Source organism: Pseudonaja textilis, chromosome Z, assembly GCF_049901715.1.
Source record: "Pseudonaja textilis isolate UNSWEBS1 chromosome Z, rPseTex1.2, whole genome shotgun sequence".
Taxonomy (NCBI): domain Eukaryota; kingdom Metazoa; phylum Chordata; class Lepidosauria; order Squamata; family Elapidae; genus Pseudonaja; species Pseudonaja textilis.
Window position 1 is genome coordinate 4990223 of NC_142008.1, and position 23989 is coordinate 5014211.

Consider the following 23989-nt stretch of genomic DNA (forward strand, 5'->3'; position numbering starts at 1 on the left):
CAATCGCGGAAGAGCTGCTCCTCCTCCGTGCCACGCGGGATTTCTCCTCCCTCCTCTTTCTCTCCGCCTTTCCCCCCCTCCCACCCCCCGCCTCTGAAACCCGAGCTTTCCCCGCCCACTTCGTCGCTAGCCCTTCTCCTTCGTGGCGACGTTAGGCGATTAACGGGCGCTGCAGCCTATGAAGCGCGCGTGCGTCGCTCGGCTTGCTTCGTTGGCTGTCCCTTTCCCGGCGGCCTCCGCTTGCGCATGCGCCCCAGGGTTTGCAGCATTGGAAGCTGACGGGCTCTGTCGTTAGCGACCAGCGGCGATGGAGACGGCGAAGAAGCCGTCGAAGCGGTCGGGGTCTCCTCCCAGCGCTTGAGTTGGGGCCTCACCGGGCAGCCATGGGGCTGAGTTCCAGCTCCGAGGTTCCCGATGGGGGCTCCGTGGGCTACCATGTGCACGGGGTAAGCAGCGTTTCCCCGGAGGGACCGGCGGAGGGTGAAGACGGGGCCACCTGGGGTGTAGCCGGTCCGAAATCGAAGCTGGACTCCAGCGCCCATCATCCCCAGCCAGTGGGTGGGAAGGACGAGCATTAGTCCAATCTCTCTGGGAGGGAGGGCATCGGCTTGCACAGGAGATGAGCCACTGCTAGCCCCCTGAAGCTTTTTTTTTACCCAGTACCCATTGCTCTCGCCCAGTGGATGGGGATTTTGGACATTCATCTAATATCTCTTGGTGACAAGTGACCAGCTGGGAAGGGAAGGATCGTGGAAAGTGCCCTCTGTGAGGCTGAGTGTAATTTTATATATTATCTCCTATTTTGTTGTTTTTATACGTCACTCAAGGCAGCGGACATATCCAACAAGGCTTCCTCCTCTTTATTTTACCCCACAACAACAAACAACAACCCTGTGAGGTGAGTTGGGCTTGAGAGAGAGAGAGAGAGAGTGTGTGTGACTGGCCCAAGGTTACCCCACCTGGCTTTAAGGACTAAGGCAGGACTTGAACTCGGGGATTCTTACTTTTTAGCTTGGTGACTTAACCACTGGACCAGGGGTCTTCAAACATGACGGCTTTAAGACTTGTGGACTTCAGCTCCCAGAATTCCTCCTCCAATCATGTTAGCCAAGTTTGAAGACTTGTGCTAGATCAAACTGCTGGCTGATGTCCTTATTTCAAGTATTTTCATCCTGCTCTGCACCTTAATAGGGTCCCAGAAGAGCAGCAATCACACAGCCTCAATGGGAACTTCCACTCTCTTAGAGACCTGCTCCAGGAAGAAAGCTGGAGAAATGAGATAGACCAGAAACCCCTGAATGGCTTTCCCTAAGGCCACTTGGGTAATTTCCTTGACAGCTCTAGGGAAGAGTTTGAGAATTGCCTCCCTCTAGGATATTTTCCTGACTCCAGCCTGACCCCCCGCCCCCCCAGCTGAAATTCCCTTGCTGGTTTTCTATGCAAGCCCTAATCAGGGCCATTTAGCTTTGTTCTTAGTTACAGAAAACCTGCCCTGCCACCTGATACCTCAAATTTGTTGCTCTTCCGATTAGTAACTATTGCTTTGTCGGCAGGAATGTTGCCAATTTATAGAACATAGTTGATTTTTGCTGATGTTAATGCGGTTTGCAAAAGGCAATAGTAAAAAGTAGCTCACCAAAATGACATAAAAAGAACTTAACTGTACCCTAAAACAGCTGTCGCCGTATGCTTGTTTATCTTTGGTGGGTAGAATCTAATCTTTTTTTTTTTTTTTTGCTATTTTGCCATTTTTGTTAAAAGATACATCCCAGCTTGAAGCATGAATTTTGCATTGGTGAAAATAAAACATGACTAAACTTGTTAATATCTTGGAAGGATCACACCATATCCAGTTTGGTATAGTGGTTAAAAGTGTTGAAATTAGGAGAAAATTAGGAGACGGAGTTAGAGTGCCAGAAAGCCAGCTGGGTGACTTTGGGCCAGTCCCTCTCTTTTAGAGTGGTTGTTGTGGAGAAACGAGGAAGAAGTATTGTGTATATTTGCCACCTTGAGTTACTTATAAAGGTGGAATAAAAATCAAATCAAATGGAATAGAATAGAATTCTACATTGGCCAAGTGTGATTGGACACACGGAATTTGTCTCTGGTACATAACCTCTCAGGGTACATTCAAGCAACAAAGTGATAAAACAGATCATAAATCATAAGATACAATTATAAATCATAAGATGCAAACAGTAATTTATAATCATAATATACCAATAGGAGAAAGTAGTAGGAAAGATGAGAGGTGAGAAAGATGAGAAAATGACAAAGATAATATGGTAGCAACAGAGACAACTACACAGGTAAAATATCTTCAGTCATGGATATTTAGGGTAAATATCCATCCTTGGTGGATGTTTGGAATAATGCTTTATGGGTACTGTCTCCTTAATACTCTTTTCCTCACCAAATGTATCTCTGAATACATTTCTCATTCTTCAATCTATTCCAACTGTCAAATAGGTTGGGGATGATTGGAATCCTATAGATTGGGTGGGTCAGAATGATTAAGCTTTGTCTTTGCAAGGTTAGTGCTGTGCCTTTTTAATATTGTGTGCAGAAGTTATGAGTCATGACTGCAGAAGTAATTTATTCTTTTTTTTTTAAAGGAAGAGTGTTGGGCGAGGTCTTGGTATGAGATGTTTAACTTGTTGTGGGGGGGTACGTTGCCCTTCCTCGGTGGCTTTCATAAGTTAAGGTTTTTGAAATAAAGCAAAGTCAAAGCCCTTCCATATTGCTGGATGTGTACACAAAAACATCAGATGTCAAGCTTGACTTAAAGGAAATATTCAGGACTGCATTCTCTGGGTGTATGTTGAGACTAAGCTGTATTTCTAAGTGCAGTGCAGGAAGTTCTGTGGAGAATGTTTAACCCAAAGTCTGAGAAATTGAGATCCTTCTTGCAAAAGAATTAAAACCTCAAAATTGTGAACTCCCCAAGAAGCTTGCTATGAAAGGAGATGATGCCTGGCCGTGCCTCCTTTTTAATTGCCTTGGATCTTGCCTGTGGGACGAGGAAATAGCACTAGCACTTAGACATATATGGCTCTTTCTAGTGCTTTGCGGTCCTCCGTAAAAGATTTACAGAGTCGACATATTGCTCCCCATCTCCCCAATCTGGGTTTTCATTTTACCAACCTCAGAAGGATGGAAGGCTGAGTCAGCCTTGAACAGGTCAGAATCGAACTCCTGGCAGTGAGCAGTGAGTTAGACTTGTAGTACTGCATTCTAACCACTGTGCCGCCATGGATCTTCTCCAAATTGCTGAGCTGAACAGCTTTAGTCTTGGGGCTCCAGATTATAAGAAACTCCTTCAGTTATTTATAACAGATGTTTATGGTTAATTTATACACATGCTTGTTTCAGGCACTTTTTGCATTAAGCATCCAACTTTCTTCAGGAAGTGCATTCTTATGGTGATGTTCATTTATGTGTAATATATGTATATGTGTCAATTTTGCCATTTTTGCAGATTCAGGAAAATTCCCCTGCTCAGCTGGCTGGATTAGAGCCATTCTTTGATTTCATACTTACCATAGGACATACCAGACTGGTAAATAGCTAAGATAAGCCAGTGTTTTCTGTGTGTACGTGTGTATGTACGTGTGTGTGTGCATGTGTGCACTTGCTTGTGTCGCTGTTCTTGCAAATATATATTGATGTTTCAGCTGACTTTATTTTTGAAATTGCTTCAGTCAACTTTCACTTTCAGGGAATGCCCACCATTGGGCTTCCTGCTGTTAAATCTCTTAATAGATAGAGATCTTCATCAAATTTTCTCTGTGTGTTTGGATTATGTATGAGATTCCTTTAGTCTTAACCAATTATGGTCAAGAGACCAAAAAACTGCACAAGAAGAAGCAGATTACAGAGAAGTATTATTCATAATATTCTGTGAATCTGTAGGTAAACATAAAATAAAACTGAATACAGGTAGGCTGACAACCATTCATTTAATGACTGTTCAATTACACTGGCACCGAAAAAATGTGACATGGGCATTTTTTATACTTATGACCATTGAGCATCCCCATAGTCATATGATCAAAAGTTGGGTATTTGGCAACTGACTCATATTTACGACAGCGGGAGTGCCCCAAGGTCATGTGATCACCATTTGTAACCTTCCCAGTAGCTTCTGACAACTAAAGTCAATGGGGGAGGCTGGATTTGCCTAATGACCATGTGATTCACTTAATAACCACAGTGATTTTGTTTAACTATGGCAGTAAATGTCATAAAGTGGTGCAAAACTCAATAGTTGCTTTCTTTAGTAACAGAAATCTGGAGCTCAACTATGGTCATAAGTTGAGGATTACCTGTAAAGATATAGATATGGCAGTTCAGTATCCTTAATCACCTTAACGATCAAACTTGGAAGTCTTCTGATAACATTTGCAATCAAGCAGAACTTTGCTATATTTTTGGAAATTTTAGTAGAAAATTCAGCAAATAAGCAAATGAGTGAGTTAGGATCACCGTATACTATTACTGCAAAAAGAAACAGGGAGTATGAAAATAGTGAGTTTCTACATTTATGCAAGAAGAACCAAATGCACTGATATAGAATAGGTGGTATCTGATTCAATAGTAGTAACTGCGAAAGGGATCTTGGAGTCCTAGTGGACAGTTACTTAAATATGAGCCAGCAGTGTGCTGCAGCTGCAAAAAAGCCAACACAATCCCAGTCTGCATTAACAGAGGGCTAGAATCAAGGTCACGTGAAGTGTTAATACCATAACTTTAGTCACCACCATGTAAAAAGATGCTGAGACTCTGGAAATTGTGCAGAGAAGAGCAACAAACATGATTAGGGAACTGGAGGCTAAAACATGAAGTACATATGGTTGTAGGATTTGGATATGTCTACTTTAAAGAAAAGAAGGATTCGGGGTGACATAATAGCAGTTTTCCAATATTTGAGGGGCTTCCACAAAGAAAAGGTTGGTCAAATTATTCTCCAAAGCACTTTAAGGCAGGACAGGAAGCAATGGGTGGAAGCTAACCAAGGAGAGAAGCAACCTAGAACCAAGGAGAAGCTTTCTGACAGTGAGAACAATTAATCAGTGGAACAACTTGCCTCCAGAAGTTGTGGATGCTCCAACTTTGGAAATTTGCAAAAAGAGATTATACATTTTTGTCTTAAATAGTATAGGGTTCCTTCCTGTGCACGGGGTTGGACTAGAAGACCTCCAGGGTCCCTTTCAACTTGGTTATTCTGTTATTCCATTCTGACCGTATGGATACATGGTTGTGTAAATCGCGCCAAGAATGCAGATAATAAATCAAATATGGAATGAATGGATGGTATAAAGAATGTAAAGCAGGAGCTTGCAACTTGAAGTCTTTGGACCAAATTGCAACCTTGGCAGGTGCAGCCTGCTTCTCCCTCCCTTATCACTGACTCAGTTGCATTTTAGAAACCTCAGGAATTTAGCCAATCGCTTTAGGGAACGGTGGGGAGTTATGGCCCCTTTATGACTTACGGACACCCAGAATTCCTGAGCCACGAGTCGTAAAAGGGCTTTAGGGTATGACATGAAGAACCAAGCATGTTCGCTTCTTAGATCAGCTTTCCAGAACGGGAGATGGTGGCCAGAACGCTCTTCGACTGACGTGCTTGGAAATTGTGCGCAGAGGTTGCTGTATAAGCAGCCGTAGGTGGCTCTTTGGGGAAGTTCTGGAGTCATTGCTTCTTCCTCCCTTTTGGTAGCTTTGAGACGGATTCATGCCATCAGACGCGGCTTGGGGAAGGAAAAGTTGGGCTTGCAACTCTTTCAATCCCTTCTCCATGCAGGCGCAAGGATTTGATGCGGACGTTGCAGTGCTTGTCTTCAAACCAGATACAGGTTGTCCTTGACTTACAACAGTTCGTTTAGTGACTGTTCAGTGTTACAATGGCACTGGAAAAAGTGACTTTAAGACCATTTTTCAAACTTACGGCCGTTGCAGCATCCCCGTGATCATGTGATCAAAATGCAGGTGCTTGGCAGTTGTCTCATATTTATGACGGCTGCTGTGTCCAGGGGCCTAATGATCCACTTTGGTGACCTTCTGACAAGCAAAGCCTTTGGGGAAGCTGGATTCACTTAACCACCAGACTGCTAACTTAACATCTGCAGTGATTCACTTAACAACTGTGGTAAGAAAGAGCATAAAATGGAGCGAAATTAACTTAACCAATGTCTCATTTTGCCACATTAATTTTGGGCTTGATTATGGTTGTAAGTTGAGGACTACCTATAATAGGAATCGAAGCGCAACTGAATTGGGTGAGAGCTTTTTTCCCCCCCTCTTTAAAATATGTATTTTAGAAAGCAAAATCCAATTCTAAATACATGCCAGTTGCCAAGCACCCAAAGTATAACTGGTGCTGCAACGGTTGTAAGTATGAAAACTTATCATAAGACACACACACACACCCAGTGCTATTGTAACTTTGGTCACTAAAGGAGCGCTTGTAAATCAAGCACCACCTGCAACAGTTACTGTAATGCCAACCTGATTATGTGGTGAGAACACGTCCCGCCTCTTCTCAGCTTGAAACATCTTTGAGCTTTCAAACCTGTTTGGTACAATCACGCTGCCCCTTTTAGCCCAGCTTTGGAAGGAAGACAAGGGAGGATATTGACTTCTTTGCTGAGTCACCAAAATCAACTCTCAATATTTGACCAGTTATAATCCTCCTTGTTAATAATCAACAGATTAGAAGCTGCTTGACAAAGGCACACAGAGACGAGAAAGAAGTCTAGCTGGTAACTTCCAGCTGTTATTTCATTTAGTCGACGTGGCAGCCTGTCATCTTGAGTACAGGTAGTCCTCGGCTTACAACCACAATTGAGCCCAAACTTTCAGTTTTTAAGTTGAGGTATTTGTTAAGTGGAGTTTGCCCCATTTTATGATTTTTTTCTTGCCACCGTTGTTAAGTGAATCTCTGCAGTTGTGAAGTTAGTACCACAATTATTAGGCTTCCCCGTTGGCTTGTCAGAAGGTCGCAAAAGGGAGATCACGTGACACACCTACTCACCCACCCAGGGCACTGCAACCGTCATAAATATGAGTCAGTTGCCAACTGTCTGAATTTTGATCACAGGATCACGGGGATGTTGCAAAATGTGAAAAACGGTCGTAAGTAATTTTTTTCAGTGCTGTTGTAACTTTGAACGGTCACTAAATGAACTGTTGTAAGTTGAGGACTACCTGTATTATCATTTTTATCTAGACCTATTTGCTTAGAAGTCATGTTTTGGGCCAAAAGATGCCTTAAGCATTGCATTTAAAAAACAAAAACAAAAATATCAGGACAGAAATGTTGGACTTTTCTTCTGCAGATCCTGTTTTAAGGCAGCAACTTCTGTTTGTATGAATAAACATCTGGATTTGCCATCATAAATTTTCAAGAATTTTAACTTTTATTTTTCAGAACCTCAAACATCTGTTAAACAAAACAAACCTCCCAAACCAAAATAAATACTAATATTGCCACATTCCACTCTAATTTTTTACTAATCCCAAATAAAATTGGTCAGTAAATTTACACCAATTTACAGTATAGCTAATCCTCAACATGACCACATTGGAGCCCAGAATTTCTGTTGCTAAGCAAGATAGTTAAGTGAGTTCTGCCCATTTTAACAACCTTTTTTGTCACAGTTGTTACGCAAATCACTGCAATTATTGAGTGAATGTCATGCGGTCATTAAATTAATCTGGCTTACCTTTGCTTGTTGGAAGTCTGCTGGAAAGGTTACAAATGGTGATCACATGACCCCCAGTTTAGTCCAACTGTCATAAATATGAGCCAGTTGCGAGTATTGAATTTTGATCACGTGACCATGGGGAGGCCGCAGTGGTCAGTAAGTGTGAAAACAAATCACGCCACTTTTTCCAATGGCTCTGTAACTTCACCAAATGAGTGATAAGTCTGTACTTAATCTGGAAGTAGGTTGAGTGGGACGTGCTTTCCATCAACAACTGTAAAATTTAAGTTTAAATTTCTTTCCAGATTTGGAAAGAACCGAGCTGGAAGAATGGCTCACCGTCTAGAATGAATGAATGAATGAGTCAATCAGTCAATCAATGAATGAAACTGTTTCCTGCCTTTTATGGCCACAGATGCTTCCATTCTAGGTTTTTATTTTAACGTGTTTGCTACCACGTCCAGATACAAGGCCTTTGATTTTGTTTTTAACCCCTCCCCTGCATATAGAATAAAGAAGGCGACACCCTGAAAGATCTACTAAAAGCCAACGTTGAGAAAGCTGTGAAACTGGAAGTCTACAACATAAAAACGATGAAAGTGCGGGAGGTGGAGATCATCCCCAGCAACATGTGGGGAGGGCAGGGACTGCTAGGCGCCAGTGTGCGGTTCTGCAGTTTCCAAGGCGCCAATGAACACGTCTGGCATGTGCTGGTAAGCGGGAAAGTGGAACCCTGTGTTGCATTGGGCTTTCTGTGATCGCTAGTCCTGATTAGTTGTTATCTCGGGTCACAGCCGGATGATCAGATTTCAGCTGCTGAGAAGCACTTCCGGAAGAAGAGACCCCTTGCATGTTTATTAGCAGCTTACCTGAAGGACCGTCTCTTTCCGGCTCCATCTACCTGGCCTACCAGAGTGGGATGCAGGGATTGCTGCAGGTCCCATCTCCTAATCTGGCAGGATCCAGAAGAAGGGCCTTCTCCGTGGTGGCTCCCTCCCTGTGGAACTTCGTCCCCTCAGGGATTAAACTGGCCCCCATTTTAACACTCTTTCACAAGGTCCTGAAGACCTGGCCTTTGCCAACAAACCAGAGTGGGATGGAGCTCATCGAGTGGCGGGTTTAATTGCTTGCTATCGCCGTGGAGTGTTATGTGTTGTGTGCTATCGTTTTTATTCTTTTAATATTCTTCTTTTATTCTATTTTTATTCTTTTTATATTCTTCTTTTATTGTTTGTAGGCTGCTCGCTGAGAGTAGTGGGTGGCCATATAAATCAGACAAGACAGATTTATGTGGCTGCCCCACTCACAGTGGTTCCAGGTGGCATATAGCATCAAAGACCAAACAAGATGAAAATTCCAGAAATCCCCATGCCCTTTGGCGATGACAAACACAATCATACAATCCTCTTGATCGGCTCCAAAACAAGCTGAGATCCTCAGACCTGCTGAGAGAACCTTTTTTCGGAGCCTTCCGGAAGAATAACAAGGATGAGGCCAGCTTTATTGCCTTGGGAAGGACGTTCCAAAGGGAGGGAGCCACTACGGAGAAGGCCCTGCTTCTATGTCCCATCAATTATCGAGGCGGGACCCATAATCTATCCCACCTTCCTGCTTTGAATGAGCAAGGGGAGGTGGTCCTTCAAAAGGTGCATCTGAGTTAGACAGGTTGGGAGGGCTCCTTGAGTTCCTGTGAAACGGCCGTATTGTTCCATGGCCGCACAATCCCCTTTCACGACCTTCTGACAAGCAAAGTCAATGGGGAAGCCGGATTCACTTCAAAACCACGTTGCTAATTTAACAACTGCGGCAATTTGCTTAAAACGTGTGGCAAGAAAAGTCATGAAACGGGTCAAAACTCGCTTAACAAATTTCTCACCAACATAAATTTTGGTCGTAAGTTGAGGACTACCTGTGTAGTACAGACAAAAAACTATTTCAGAGGCTTGAGCAGACACTCCGACTCCTGTGCACGGCGAGCTAGCCAAGACTTCAAGGATGTTCAAAAGGCCAACAGAAATCGGGGCTGATATAATCTGTGGGGGAGACGAGGTTCTAGAAGGTTCTTCAATGGATGGGGTCCGTAGCATTCCTCTAGTGCAGGGGTGGTGGGATGATACCGGTTTGGCCCGGTTCTATTGATCCTGTAGCTGGGAAAAGCAGCTGACACCAAACCGGTTCAGTGTTTGGCCTACCCGCCTGCCCGGGCTCTAGGCTGTCCTTTATTCCCTGCTTTTCCCTCTGCAGCTGCTTTGTGCGGCACAGCTGAGGTTGAAAAAGCGGGAAACAAGGATTTTTAAACACTGCACACTCAAGCACAGAGCTTGTCAGCTCTCCAGGCGGCACAGCTGATGATTCCTTGCAAACGCCGCACCCACGATTGTCTGCAGTTCAGAGAACCAGCAAGCGCTCCACTGGCTGGGCCCTCCCCTCCCCCCCAGTCACTCACTCCTTACCTGGCATGCGAGCCATCCAACTTGCCTGGTTTGGTAAGTTGCTATTTTTCCTTTTTTTCCCCCGACCATCAGCTGTTCTGCTAGGAGATTTAGATTAGCTAGAAAGCAGGAAGTCTTTGGATTTCTTGCTTTCTAGCTAATCTAAAAGCAGAGCCGAACCTTCCTTAGGACTGAAGCTTCTACTTTTCAGTGCAGACTCAGGTAGCCGATTGCAGATTGATAGATCTCTAAGTTAATCCATGGTTCTGTGAGCAACTCAGTCTGCCTGCCTGCTTTGCTTGCTTTTGGATAAAAGTTGCTCTTTTATATAAAAAAATCAATATTTACATAAATATAATATTTACATACAAGCCATGACCACCAAGCCATACGCAGTCAACAAGCCATGCCCACCCAGTCACATGACCACCAAGCCACACCCACAAAATAGGCCACAGAACCGGTGGTTAAGAAATTTGAATCCCACCCCTGCTCTAGTGCCAGACTTGAGGGGATGGGTAGACATGGATAAGTGATGCTGCAAATAAGCTGGCCCCGTGCCATGGAGAACTATTTATGATGTAACTACCAGCACTTTGAATTGAACCCTCGAAAGGATCGAGGGCAGCTCAAGAGCCCAAGGTATAAACCCAGCACAGCTGCATTTTGTATCAGCTACATCTTCTGGATCAATGTTGCCAGCCCAACCGCAGCAACTTTAAGCTGTGTGGACTGCAACTCTCAGAATGCCTGGGAATAACCCAGCTGCCCTTGGCTGATCTGGAATACTTTGCAAGGTCAGTAGAGAAAACCAGTCATGTCAGCTGGACAGGAAGGAAAGCCACTGTGTTGCTCCCAGAGGGAAAAAAAACATGGCCTTCCCATGGAGTTAGGATGAGTCTAGCTTGAGAACTTCACTTAGAACTTTACAAGTGGTCCTCGACTTATGACTCACTCATTTTAATAACCTTTTGAAGGTTACAACAGCGCTGAAAAAAGTGACCTATGACCAGTTCTCGCATGACCCTACACCGTCTCGTGATCAATATTCAGGCGCTTGGCCACTAGCACATGATCCCCATTTGCAACCTTGCCAGGGGGTTTCCGATGAGTGAAGGCAGTGGGAGGAAAACAGATTCACTTAATGACCATGGTAAGAAAGGCTGGAAAAACAGATGTGATTTAATGTCATCATTTAACAACAAATTCTGAACTCTCCCACTGTGGTCATAAGATGGAGGCTACCTTAGAAAGACTATTTTTGAGAAAATTGTGGTGTTTCTCCTGTGCCCCTCCTTTTGATTTAGGGCGCAGCTTTCAAATCTCTGTCCTTTTAGGAGCTTTTCGCACACTAATTTGCTTGCTTTGCCAGTTAAGTGTATTAGAAGATATTATTTTGTTTAGGTGGAGCACCACTTAGATGTTCCTGGTGCCTGGCCAAAGCACATGTACTGCTCTTTTGTGCCCTCAGTTCTGCCACCTCTATCTTGGATAGAATTAAAAATTATTTGTTAATAAGTTAATTCCTGCAATTAATCTGCACTAGAAAAGTCAATTTGCAGGAGAAAAAGATCTGTTGCATATTACAGAATGCAACCATACTTAATTAGAATAGAAACATTTGCATCCTTAACATAGGGTAGAACTTTTTTGATGGAAAAACAGAAATGCAAGGAACTTTTTCATTACACCATATTTAAAATGAGGAACAAGTATCCCCCCAAAAAAAAAACAAAAAAAACCCACCATTGATCCATCTACTTATCTGATAGTTCATGAGATTTCCTCGGAATAGTTGGGTGCAGCGGCTGAGGCATTAGGCTATAAACTGGCAGACGCCTGAGTTCCCCTCTGTCCTTAGCCATGAGAGCTGGCTGGGTGAGTCACTCATCTTAGCGAACTCACTGACATGGTATTGGGGGAAATAGATGGAGGAAAGAGGACTATGTACGCTGGCCAACTTGAGTTACAAAAATAACAAAGGTGGGAGAGACATAAATAAAATCTGATTAGAAACCAGAAAATGGTGAATTCTCATCCTGCCTTAGACGTGGTTAGCTTTGTGGCAGTTCCTCCCTCCTCTCAGTCCTAAGAAAGCCATAGCAAACCAGTTCCAAAACCGTGCCAGGAAAACAGCTGGGACTTTTGTGGGTAGTTGTGCAAAAGGAGTCAAGACCCTCCCCACTCATGCGCATCTCTCAAAAAGGTTTACGAAGCACTGAATTAAAGGGCTTTTCCCCACTGGCTTTGCTGAATAGGCTTGAGTAACATCACCTGTAGCCCTAACCGTGGTCTTTTCCTCTTGTCTAGGATGTGGAGCCAGCTTCTCCGGCAGCCTTAGCCGGCCTGAAGCCCCATTCTGATTATATAATTGGATCGGATCAGATACTCCACGAGGTAAAGATCCAGAAGGATTATAACTGACTCCGAAGTGAAGTCAGGGGAGATTGGTCTTCAGTGGTGATGGCTGTGAATATTTCCTAGGCTTTGTTCTGTGCTTGCAGGGTTGAAGAACGTGGCATTATTGTGTTTTGCTATATTTTGAGGCGTTTTCCAAGGATGGCATGGAGAGCACGGCATCCTAAAACTGGAATTGAAACATGCAAATGAAGTTTCGAAGATTCAGGCCAAAAGTATCTTAAAAGGCTACGTCATGGCAACTGGACCAAACTTTATTAAAACTGAGACATTTTGTTACTCATCCAAATGACTTCTAAACGTCTCAGTTTTAATAAACTTTGGTCCGGTTACCATGATTTTACTTTTTAATATGCTTTAAGGCCTGGATGATTAAATCTCCATTTACATGTTCTTTTCATTTTGGGGAGAAACCTCCCTGTGATCTGTATGGCAAGAGTTAAGTTCTTTCCAACAGCTCTCTGACTCTCTCTCTGCCTATCCAAATTCTCATTTTGACTGAAGAAGTTACTTAGATGAGTAACGAAACGCCTCAGTTTTAATAAACTGTGGCCCAGTTGCCATGATTGAGCCTTTTAAGAAGTGGAATTGAAAGGGACCCCAATGATCTTGACTTGTTCCTTCATTGTGCTGGAAAACCAATTTATCCATTGATGACCGGGGGCGGGGGGTGGTGGCTGCGGGGGGTGTCTCCCTGATCAAAGAACAGGCTGTAAATCCTCTCCCCTAATGCTTTATTCCAGAAACTGGGCGGCTGGTGGTGGTATAAATGGGAAGTGTGCTCCAGACAGTATATAGTTAATTCGGAATTGGGATAGTTAAGTGGGAATTGGGAGCTGTCCCCTTAGGGGAATGCATCATGGTAAATGTAATTAAGGCATCATGGGAAATGTAGTCCATGTCATGTGGTCACATCTGTAATCCTGATTGGTCACTAAATTGACCCTTGGTTCCTGGCCCGGACCCAGCAGCATGCTGGCTCCCTCTGCTCCATCGTTATGGGATGAAAGATCACTATAATTTTACACTATGAAGTCAGCTGTTTCAAATAGCTAGACATTAGATGAATCTCGACATAACCGTGAGTTACAGCTTGAGAATGCCTTGTGAACCAATAAAGAAACTTTGTATGGAAGCCTTTGTGGAATATGTCTGTCTGTCTTTATATTCAGCCAGCGATCAAAAGACAGAACAGAAAAATTATAATGATCTTTCGCCCCGTAACGATGGAGCCCAGGGAGCCAGCATCCTGCTGGGTCCAGGCAAGGAAAGGGAACCCAACCAGGGTGGCATGTTTGCTGCAGACTCTGAATGACGGATCTCTCTTTCGTGCAGTCTGAAGATTTCTTCTCCTTGATTGATTCCCATGAGGGAAAGCCTCTGAAGCTGGTGGTCTACAACACGGAAACGGATTCCTGCCGAGAGGTTTTTGTAACGCCCAACGGAGCCTGGGGTGGCGAAGGAAGGTATGAAAGCACCGGAAGGCAGAACAAGGGATCGGTGGATGGAAACGAAACAAGGAGAGAAGCAACCTGGAATTAAGGAGAAATTTCCTGATATTAACCAGTGAAATAGGTTGCCTTCAGACCATTTTGGGCTCCTGTGCCCAAAATTGCGAGTGCCAGCACACCCGTGCTCGCGGGCCCAGCACCCAGGAATGCAATGTGCGCGCCCCCTCTGCACACCCCCTGCATGCACGCGCAGTCCCCACCCGCTTACCTGCACTGCACCTCACAACTGATTTTTTGGTTGGTTTGAGGCATTCTTCGACCTCCCAGAGGCTTGGAAAAAAGCCTCTGCAAGGCTTCTCAGGCCAAATGATAGGCGGTTTTGTCCCTTCTGGTATTACAGGAAGTGATGAAACGGGCCTATAATTCGGTCTGAGAAGCCTTGCTGAGGCTTTCCCAAGCCTCTGGGAGGCCAAACCTCAAACTAACCCGGAAAAAAAATCAGCTGTGAGGTGCAGCATGTGCAGTGAGGTAAGTTTGCCTGCGGCTCGCATGCCAGCATAAATGGCAGTTCACCATTACGGGTATAGGATCTTACTTTTTTCCTTCAGAGTCAGTCTGTGGGGCAAAGACATAGTAGCACTTTGCAAATCACTCAACAGTTGGTTTTTCCTATAATTTCCCACAGCAAAGGGGGAAAAGTAGAGATGATTAAACCGATTGCTTTATTCAAAGAAAAGAACATACCTAATTTTGTTTTCATTTGGAAACCACTTCTGGATTGTGTGCTTGTGATTTAAGGAAAAAATGAAATTTTGGTTTTGCTGATTAGATAGATTTGTTGTTGTTGTTGTTGTACAAATAGCTAGTGCAGGTAATCCTCGATTTACAACCACAAGTAAGCCCCAAATTTCAGTTGCTGAGTTAAACATTTGTTAAGTGAGTTTGCCCCATTTTGCTACCTTTCTTGCCACAGTTATTAAGCGAATTGCTACAGTTGTTAAGTTAGTGAATCTGGCTCTGGCTCCCCCATTGACTTTTTACTTGTTAGAAGGTCACAAAAAGGGATTGCATAACCCCGAGACACTGCAACCGTCATAAATATAAATCGGTTGCCAAGCGGTAGATTTTGATCATGTAACCTTGGGGATGCTGCAATGGTCGTAAGTGTGAAAAACAGCCTTAAGTCACATTTTTCAGTGCCGCTGTAACTTTGAATGGTCACTAAATGAACTGTTGTAAATCAAGGACTATCTGTACATATTATTGTGGAAAAGTAAAAAGTTGAGGCTGTAATATTTTGCAGTGTGCTAAAAAAACCACCTTTTTTCTATGTTCTCTTCTGTCCCACACTTTCACTCTTCCCCCTTTTCTTCCCCCAGTTTCCCATTATTTTAATTTTAACTTTGTGTTTTATAGTCTGATAGATTAATAACAATTTGAAGACACAGAAAGTAGAGGTTCCCTTAATAGTGGGGTTTCTGTTTGCAGCTCCCCCCGTTACGTTTTAAAAACCAGAGTGTGCACCCTGTTTCTGACAACATTCACTTTCTTGTGCAGCTTAGGATGTGGCATTGGATATGGCTACCTGCACCGAATTCCCACACAGGCTGCTGCCCCAAAGAGAGCGGCTGAGGTCTCTTCTTTTTTGCCCTCTGGAGACTCACTGATCGAATCCCCAGCTAATGGCTACATGGAGGTAAGGAGGTTTCATTCTGGACATGGCTTAATTAACTCCTGTACACCTGGCGACCAAATTTATAGCTGGAGGCGGGTATCACAGGCCTCTTCAGTTCTTGCTGCTGAAATGTGGAGGTTGGTAGCCAAAGAGCTGTGGTATAAGATGGATGCATTAAATTTCTGATATCTTATTTCGTTTGCCCCCTTCCTTGCTTAGCCTGAGTTATTTTAAGAAGTCAAAATATTCTGGTCAAGTGCTTTATGCTTCTTTGGTAAGACTACACAGGGAATACTGCATCCAATTTTGGTCACCGAGATACAAAGGAAGACTATGAAAAGTGCAGAAAAGAGCAAAAAGATTAGGGGACTGGAGGCTAAAACATATGAAGAACAGTTGCAGGAATTGGGTATCTCTAGTCTAGTGAAGAGAAGGACTAAGGGAGACAGGATAGCAGCATTCCAGTATCTCAGGCGCTGCTCCAAAGAAGAGGGAGTCAAGCTATTCTCCAAAGCACCTGAGCGCAGGACAGGAAGCAATGGGTGGAAATTAATCATGGGGAGATCCAACCTAGAGCTAAGGAGAAATTCCCTGACAGGGAGAATAATTAATCGGTGGAACAACTTGCCTCCAGAAGTTGTGAATTCTCCAACACTGGAAGTTTTTAAAAAGAGATTTGGGCAGCCATTTGTCTGAAATGGTATATAGTCTATAGGGGGTTGTATAAGATGACCTGCAAGGTCCTTTCCAACTGTGTTATTTTGTATTCCCAGCCACCACTAAGAGCTGTGGTGGTGCAGTGATTAGAAGGTAGTATTGCAGGCTAATTCTGCTGACTGCAAGAAGTTTGATTCTCCCCAGTTGAAGGTTGACTCAGCCTTCCATCCTTCCGAGGTGGGTAAAATGAGGACCCAGATTGTTGGGGGCAAGAGGCTGACTCTGAGAGGGCTGTAAAAGCGCTGTAGCGGGATACATATGTCTAAATGTTATTGCTGTTGCTATTCTGGTCCTGTCCTTCTAATGATGCCCTTGAATTATTGCCCTGCTTCCAGGACCTTTGACTGTGAGGAAAAAGGCACTAAAAGGGTATCTACCTCCAGCCTGGGGGGAAAAAATGCGGCCCATCCAAGTTTCAGTCGTAGTTCCTTCTGAAAGAGAAGAGTCCGTGTAATTCCATCTTCTTTCTTTTTCTGGCAAATAATACCCCTACCGTGCCACAGTACAGGTAGTCTTCGCTTAATATAAAGCAGAAAAGGTTTTCATCTTGGGACTCCCTAATTGGGAATTCCCTGTCCCAATTAGAGATAGTCCTCGACTTAACAAGTTTGTTTAGTGCAGGGGTGGGCAAACTACGGCCCGCAGGCCACATCCGGCCCGTTGGTCTTTTTGATCCGGCCTGCCGAAGATTGGTACAGAATTAAGATTTGATGTGAATGATTGAATGATTGCATTCATTTGATTTTGACTTGTAATGACAGGCATTTCGACACCAGGTGGTGGAGGCCCCGAGCCAAAAAGTTTGCCCACCCCTGGTTTAGTGATTGAGTTTACAACGGAACTGAAAAAAGTTACTTATGACCTTCTTTAGTACATATGACCATTGCAGCATCTCCTTGGTTGCATGATGAAAATTTGGACGCTTCGTAACTGACTCATGTTTAAGACGGTTGCAGTGTCCCAAGGTCACTTTATCCCCTTTTGCGACCTTCTGACAAGGGGAGCCACGTTCACTTAAAATCAGATTGCTAACTTATCAACTGCAGTGATTCACTTAACAATTGTGGCAAGAAAGGTCATAAAATGAGGCAAAGCTCAATTTAACAAATGTCTCGCTTAGCAACAGAAATTTTGGACTCAATTGTGGTCATAAGTAGAGGACTACCTGTACTATCATTTTAAACCAGTAATTTCTTAAATAAAGGTTAGTCCCATATGAAATTAAGATGCTGGACTAGGAACTTGGGGGCTTAAGTTCAGTTCTCCAGACCACCAGAGAAGTCTGGGCCAGTTGCGCTCTCATTCAGTCCAGCCTACCCCACAGAGTTGTTGTGGAGGAAAACAGGAGTGCTCCACCCAACATCTTGAAGAGCTCTTGAAGGGAAGGTAGGATGTAAAATCTAATCAGTAATGCATTTGATTGGCCAAATTGAACCTGAAGAATAATCTGGGAATTCGGCCAGCCACCTGTGTTGTTCGGCAGAGCAAGAAGCTGCCTAGGAGGCACCTGAATGGCAGCGGGGCCAGGTCGTCCCCCAGGCGGTCAAAATGGATTCTTTTATTTTAGGCTTCCTTGATGGCACCTCACTCCAAAACCGAAGAAACCGAGAGTTTGGGCCACATCTCCAATCAAAGCGTGACTGCCTATTCCTTAGAAAATTCCCTGCACCTTCCTCCTGCTCCTCCTCCTCCTCCTGTCCAGAGAGTCATGGATCCAGGTAATTCAGAATCTCTCCTTTTACTTATTTTCCCACCCATGCTGACATTTAAGGGAGTTGTGGCCCAGCGCCTCAAGAGGATAGCGGGTTGGGCAAAGCACCGCAGAAGATGCTTCACATCAGGGCAACGTCTGCAGATGTACGAGCTGAATTTCTTGGCCTCTGACTACTAGACAAAATGCGCAAGGCATTTTTCCTGCAGAGAACAAATACGTGTGTAGGAATGCAGTGGGAACATTTATCACTGCAAAGGCTTGTTTGGTCAGCTTTCTGATTCTTTTCCTTGCAGAACCCTTTCCTCTACATCTTCACACCCATGTCCTCTTTTAATGACCGAGAATTTTCTAAGCATCTTCCAATCCCAGGTCCGAGATGTATGAAATCAGCCCTCCTCACTCTTACCTTGGTATAGCAGGGTAGCATGGTTCCAGAAGACTCTTAAGTCACTTATATTTACACACTGACTGAGTAAAATAAACCAGGATGGCCCACACTCATTCGTACAAGTCAAGAAACCACAGCACTAGCGGTATATCTCCCTGATGTTCAGTTCTGTTGTATCAAAGGGGAAACCAGAATGTTCTCTGTGCTGTTAAAATTGTTTTGGTTCTGGTTAGCTTGTCTGATAGTTTGGTCAGGCATATTTTTGTTTTTCTTTCTTTCCTTTCGTCTTTTTTTCTCCCTGCAGATTTTATAGATATGTCTGGAGCTTCTTTTTCTGAATTAATTGACTTAGTAAAAACAGCCCACGTGCCTTCCTCCCCTTCTGCCACCTTATCAGAGGTCCTGGAAGCTTCTGGAAGCTTATCCACACATAGTGAAACTCCTTCATATTTTGGTAAGCAGAGTTAGAAGCCGTTTGGCCTGAAAAGATAAAAGGTGGAAGGCCCATGCTACATACTTTATCACTGTGGTGATTTATTTCTTGTTTCTGCTTTTATTTCTCCCCTGTGAACATTTATAATGTAAATATTGTTGTGGAAATTGCACGGGAGCTGTAAGATTAGAGTGGTATAAAAATCAATAACGGCAAATCACCAAGAAATAATCACATCCGCTTGAATCATAAAGAGAATTAGGATTTTTGGCATATCCAAAATACTGGTAGTCCTTATGATCAGAGTCGGGACCAGAATTTCTGTTGTTTAAGGAAGGCGGTTGTTAAATGAGTTTGTACTGTGGTGATTAAACAAATTGCTACAATTGTTAAGTGAATCACATGGTTGTTAAGTGAATCTGGATTCCCCCATTGACTTTGCTTGTTGAAAGCTGGCTGGGAAGGTTGTAAATGGTGAATCACAGGATGCTGCGACCGCCATAAAAAAATGCAAGTGCCAAAATTTTGATCCCAGCAACAATTGTGTGAGTTTTAAGTCATTTTTTTCAGTAGCCTTGTACAGTCTCTAAACAGATGGTTGTAAGAGTTGACTATCTAAAAAAACAACTCCTTCAAGCTCAACTGCTTAGCAGCAATATAGATGTGTTTTTTCATTACTTTTTTTCCCTAGTATTTTCTTTCAAATCCCCAATCTACCTTCCCTTACTGCTCTAGGATTTCTTGGTGCTCTCCTATCTAAATAGTAACTACACATACTATGGCTAGATTTTTGAGACCAGCCAAAGGCTGTAATTTTAGTATTTCAAGATAAAAATGCTTTTTTGTAGCATCTTAAAAGACTTGAAGTCTTTCCACCGTAATGAATAAAATGCAATATTGGATAGATTTTACTAAACTTACTTGTTTCTCCCCCTTCCTTACCTCGTAGGGCAGACATTATCTAAACAGGCACTGCAGATGAAAATGTCTGAACAACTTTATAAACTTTATGGAGAATTATGGTGGCTAAAATTCATTAGCCAGTCATATGTATCCTCACCCAGGGATGAGTTCTCTGTCAAAATACAGGTAGTTCTCGAATTAGAAACACTTCATTTAATGACCAAAGTTACAACGGCACTGAAGAAAATAACTTATGACCATTTCTCATACTTACGACCGTTGTAGCATCTCAAGATGCTTGGTAACTGATTTCACATTTATGATGGTCGCAATGTCCCTGGGGGGTCATGTGATCCCCTTTTGCAACCTTTTGGCGAGCAAAGTCAATGAGGAAGGCAGATTCACTTAACCGTGTTACTAACAACTGCAGTGATTCACTTTACAGCAAGAAAGGTCATAAAATGGGACAAAATTCACTGAACAAATGTTTCACTTTAGCAACAGAAATTCTGGGCTCAGCTGTGGTCGTGAGCTATCTGTAACCTGGTTAAAAAAATACCTTCATGAATATTCTGAAAGCATGTGTGCCAACAGTTTAATATTTATATAATGAATGTGTATGTGTGCATTAATGAATGTTTAATACAGAGGAAGTACCAAAACCCAGCCCTATAGGCCAATCAGCATGTTTTATTATTATTATTTTCAGGAAAAAAAAGTCAATGTACTTAGAAATGTTCAAAAGCCCTACGCCAAATGAATTTTAGAAGAAAATGGTAACCAATTTGAACATTTAATATCCATAAAATATATTGATGCTTCTTAACCTTGGGCATTTTAGGGTGAGGGGATTTTGACTCCCAGAATACCTCAATCAGCATTCTGAGTTGAAATACATCTTAAAACGGCTAAGGTTGGGAAACACTGTAATAAATAATCTGCATTTTGGACAGAGACTGGCCGAGCTAGGGAGAGGAGTCAAACGGGGAATTAGTCTGGAATCCCTATGTGGGCACAAAGAGAGAGGGAGAGAGAACTGCCTTGAAAGTGATATGTCAGAATGGAAAAGTATTTGGGAGACAATATCCTTACTAAACATGAGCATTTTGTTTCAGGAAAGTTCATGCCATTTCTTTTTTCAAATATCAGCAAGATCTGTGCCCACTGTCCTTCGTAAATATAGTTAGTCTTCCACTTATGACCACAAATTTCTATTGCTAAGTGAGATCATTAACTGATCTTTGCCTTATTTCTTGCCACAATTGTTAAGTGAATCATTATTGTAGTTGTTAAGTTAGTAGTATGGTTGTAAAGTGAATCTGGCTTCCCCCATTGAATTTGCTTGTCAGAAGGGGATGACATGACCCCGGGATATTGCCATGGTCATAAATGTGAATCAGTTGCCAAGTGTCTAAATTCTGATCACGTGACCATGGGGATGCTGCAATGGTCTTAAGTGTGAAAAATGGTTATAAGTCACTTTTTTCAGTGCAGTTGTAACTTGGAGCAGTCATTAAATGAACTGTTCATTGTACGTCGAGGACTACCTGTACTACAAACGTTTGCTTGTTTGTCTGTTTTCAGACCGGGCCTCTCTTCCGTTCTCAGAAGAATCGGTATCTCTTCAAGCAGACGGGAGCTCTCACCCCGAATTCCTCGAGGGAAGCCCTTCCGTGTCTCCTCCACCAGCCCTTCCTATGGACGTGTCACCTGGACTGGATGCCGATGCTCAGGAAACTGTCCGACACCTAAGTGGGGTTGAGAACCCCAAAACAGACGGCAGTGACAAAAGTACCCAGGAATTGATTGATGAAACCAAAGAGGCCTAGCTTTTCAGAGGACATGTTTCACCTTTGGGGCTTTGAAGCCACTGGCACCAGAAAAGTGCTGGTTTTATGCGCTGCAGAAACCTTTGATTTGGTTTCTGGATCGCGGTAGAATTCACCTTCCTTCGATCACACTATTGACTTTGGAGCCTGTACACCCATGTTAGTTCTGCTTAGTGGTAACACTAATGATCGGGAGTTTAGAAACGTAATTCTTTTTTTTTTTCTTTTTAAAAGAGCTTGTCTCTAGCTGCTCAGACATTTTAAAAAAGGAAGGGCTCTTTGAGCAATACCAGCTGCACCAGATAAGTAGGAATTGGTGTTGGCTTTTCAGACTGTTTTTTGAGTTTTTAAATCTTAAAAAAGGGGGGCCTTAAGCTCCTTTGGCTTAACGCACCTATTTTGCTCTATATCTCCTTCCCAAATTCCCTTCCCCTCCCCTCCATTGCTATAAAGGGCTGGAAGGGAACAGGAAGACGTCCTGGAAGCATTTGTTCCCGAGCACAGCTGATAAGAAATGCAGGAAAACTTATAGTTCAACTCCCAGAATTCCTGAGCCAGGCGGCTCAGCAGTTTTGGGAGTTGAAGCCCACATGTCGTAAAGTTGCCATAGTTGCCCACTCCTGCCTTACGGTAAGACTCTTAGCCGAGGGCAGCTGATAAGAAATGCAGAAAAACTCCTTATAGTAAGCGTGGACTTCCAACTCCCAGAATTCTGGGAATTGAAGGCCACCTGTTGTATGGCTTCCTTAGTTGCTCATCCCTGCCTTAAGGTAAGGCTTTTAAGCTGCAAACTTGTTACATCGTTACCTCTGTCTCCTATCCCATTAATTTGCCTTCAGGTGATTTTATTTGAAAAGTTTTAACTTAGAATTTTAATAGGAAGAATACCTTGATCTTTTACTCTAAAATCCCACCTAACCCATAACAAAAACCAACCTGTTTTAATCTTCTTTGAGCCGTTTGAGCCTCTGATCTGCCCTCAAAGCTTTCTGAAACATGTGAGAAGAATTAAGATCCCAATGCAAGATCCCAAAGAGTTTCAGTAAGAGAGGTGTCCACATATAAAAAAATGCAATCTCATTATGGAAGTACATTGGACTGGGAATTTCCCCTAACCTCTGTTTTATGTTTCACCCTAGAGAGTTATAATCATTATTCGTTGCTGCAGAAAGTTTATATACAACCCCACAAAAACTCTCTAGGAATAGTAATTGAAGAATCAAAGGACATTAGCAATGTAGGGTTCTTAATTTCTGTTCTAAATTAAGAGCTGTTGCTTCATGCTGTGACAGAGGCTTGGGTGATTACTGTTACAAGCCACTGTTATGTCTGGTGAGAGGTTAGTACAATGGCACTAAATAATATTTAATTTGAGGTGCATGCTACCAAGCAAACAACTGGCCATCTTGTTAATGCAGTGGTGCCTCTTAAAAGTGGAAGCATTCTTTTCTGCTTATATGAAAAAAAAAAAAGAGCAAGATTGCTTCTAATGTGAATAATGGAGCAAATTGGAGCAAACACTAAATCAGGTGCTTCTCAACCTCAGACACTTTTAAGAAGTGTGGATTTCTATCTCCCCGTATTCCCTAGCCAGCAGAGACCGGCTGGAGAATTCTGGGAGTTGATGTCCCCATACCTTAAAAGTGGTCGAGGTTGAGAGGATTGGGCTTTCAAAGATCATTTTTGGTCAGTTGTGTCTAAACTTTATTTTTAAAGATTGCAAAAGTTGCCCATCTTTGTTTTTAAGAGAGATTTATTCTAATTTGAAGCCATTTTATTGTTGTTTTTAGAATTTCTTTAACTTGGTACGTTGTCAGCTACTAAAAGTCTTGCAATGATTTACAGTGGAATGCGTATTGTCTCAAATATCTTGTGAAACTAGTCCTAAGTTAAGACGTTTTGACAGTAGCAGGCCCATATAAAGGCAAGCTGAACAAAATAAAAGTACAATTTGCTTAAACTTGAGTTGTCCAAGAGGGACTCTGACATACTAAAATTCCTACCTCAAAGTCCCATCAACTGATCAATAGCACAGACCGCTTGAAAATAAAGTATCTTAGACCAGCATTATCTCAAAGTCAGCAGCTTTAGGGTATGCTCCTAGCACCTTGCCTGGGGATTTTGGGGAGTTAAAAAAATGTCGTCTTAATCTATGCAGAGATTCTGGGAGCTGGTTCTTCAACTGTCCTGGCCTCCTGGCGTTTATGGCTTTTTAAATAAAGGAGCAATTATGCCCAGAAACCAACTGGCAGCCATGTTCCATGTCAATAGGGCAAACACTGTTCATGCTGTGAAGCCCATGCCAGCAAACCATCTTCAAGAC

At 43.0% G+C, this 23989-nt stretch overlaps 1 protein-coding gene across 5 annotated transcripts; it reads left to right on the forward strand.

The window, feature by feature from the left end:
• The first annotated feature begins 255 nt into the window (after positions 1-255).
• Positions 256-23626, forward strand: GORASP1 (golgi reassembly stacking protein 1). 5 transcript variants are annotated; one of them, XM_026718483.2, is made up of 10 exons: positions 256-446; positions 828-898; positions 3479-3559; positions 8216-8419; positions 12449-12535; positions 13892-14022; positions 15565-15703; positions 17967-18117; positions 18806-18955; positions 21422-23626. In XM_026718483.2, the coding sequence occupies exons 4-10, from the start codon at positions 8300-8302 to the stop codon at positions 21664-21666; spliced, it is 1023 nt and encodes a 340-aa protein (XP_026574268.2). In that variant the 5' UTR covers positions 256-446; positions 828-898; positions 3479-3559; positions 8216-8299; the 3' UTR covers positions 21667-23626. The 5 variants fall into 5 exon arrangements, with proteins under 5 accessions (XP_026574268.2, XP_087771794.1, XP_026574264.2 ...); XM_087915668.1 differs by lacking the exon at positions 828-898 and having other exon boundaries at positions 256-765; XM_026718479.2 differs by lacking the exon at positions 828-898.
• The last annotated feature ends 363 nt before the right edge of the window (positions 23627-23989 follow it).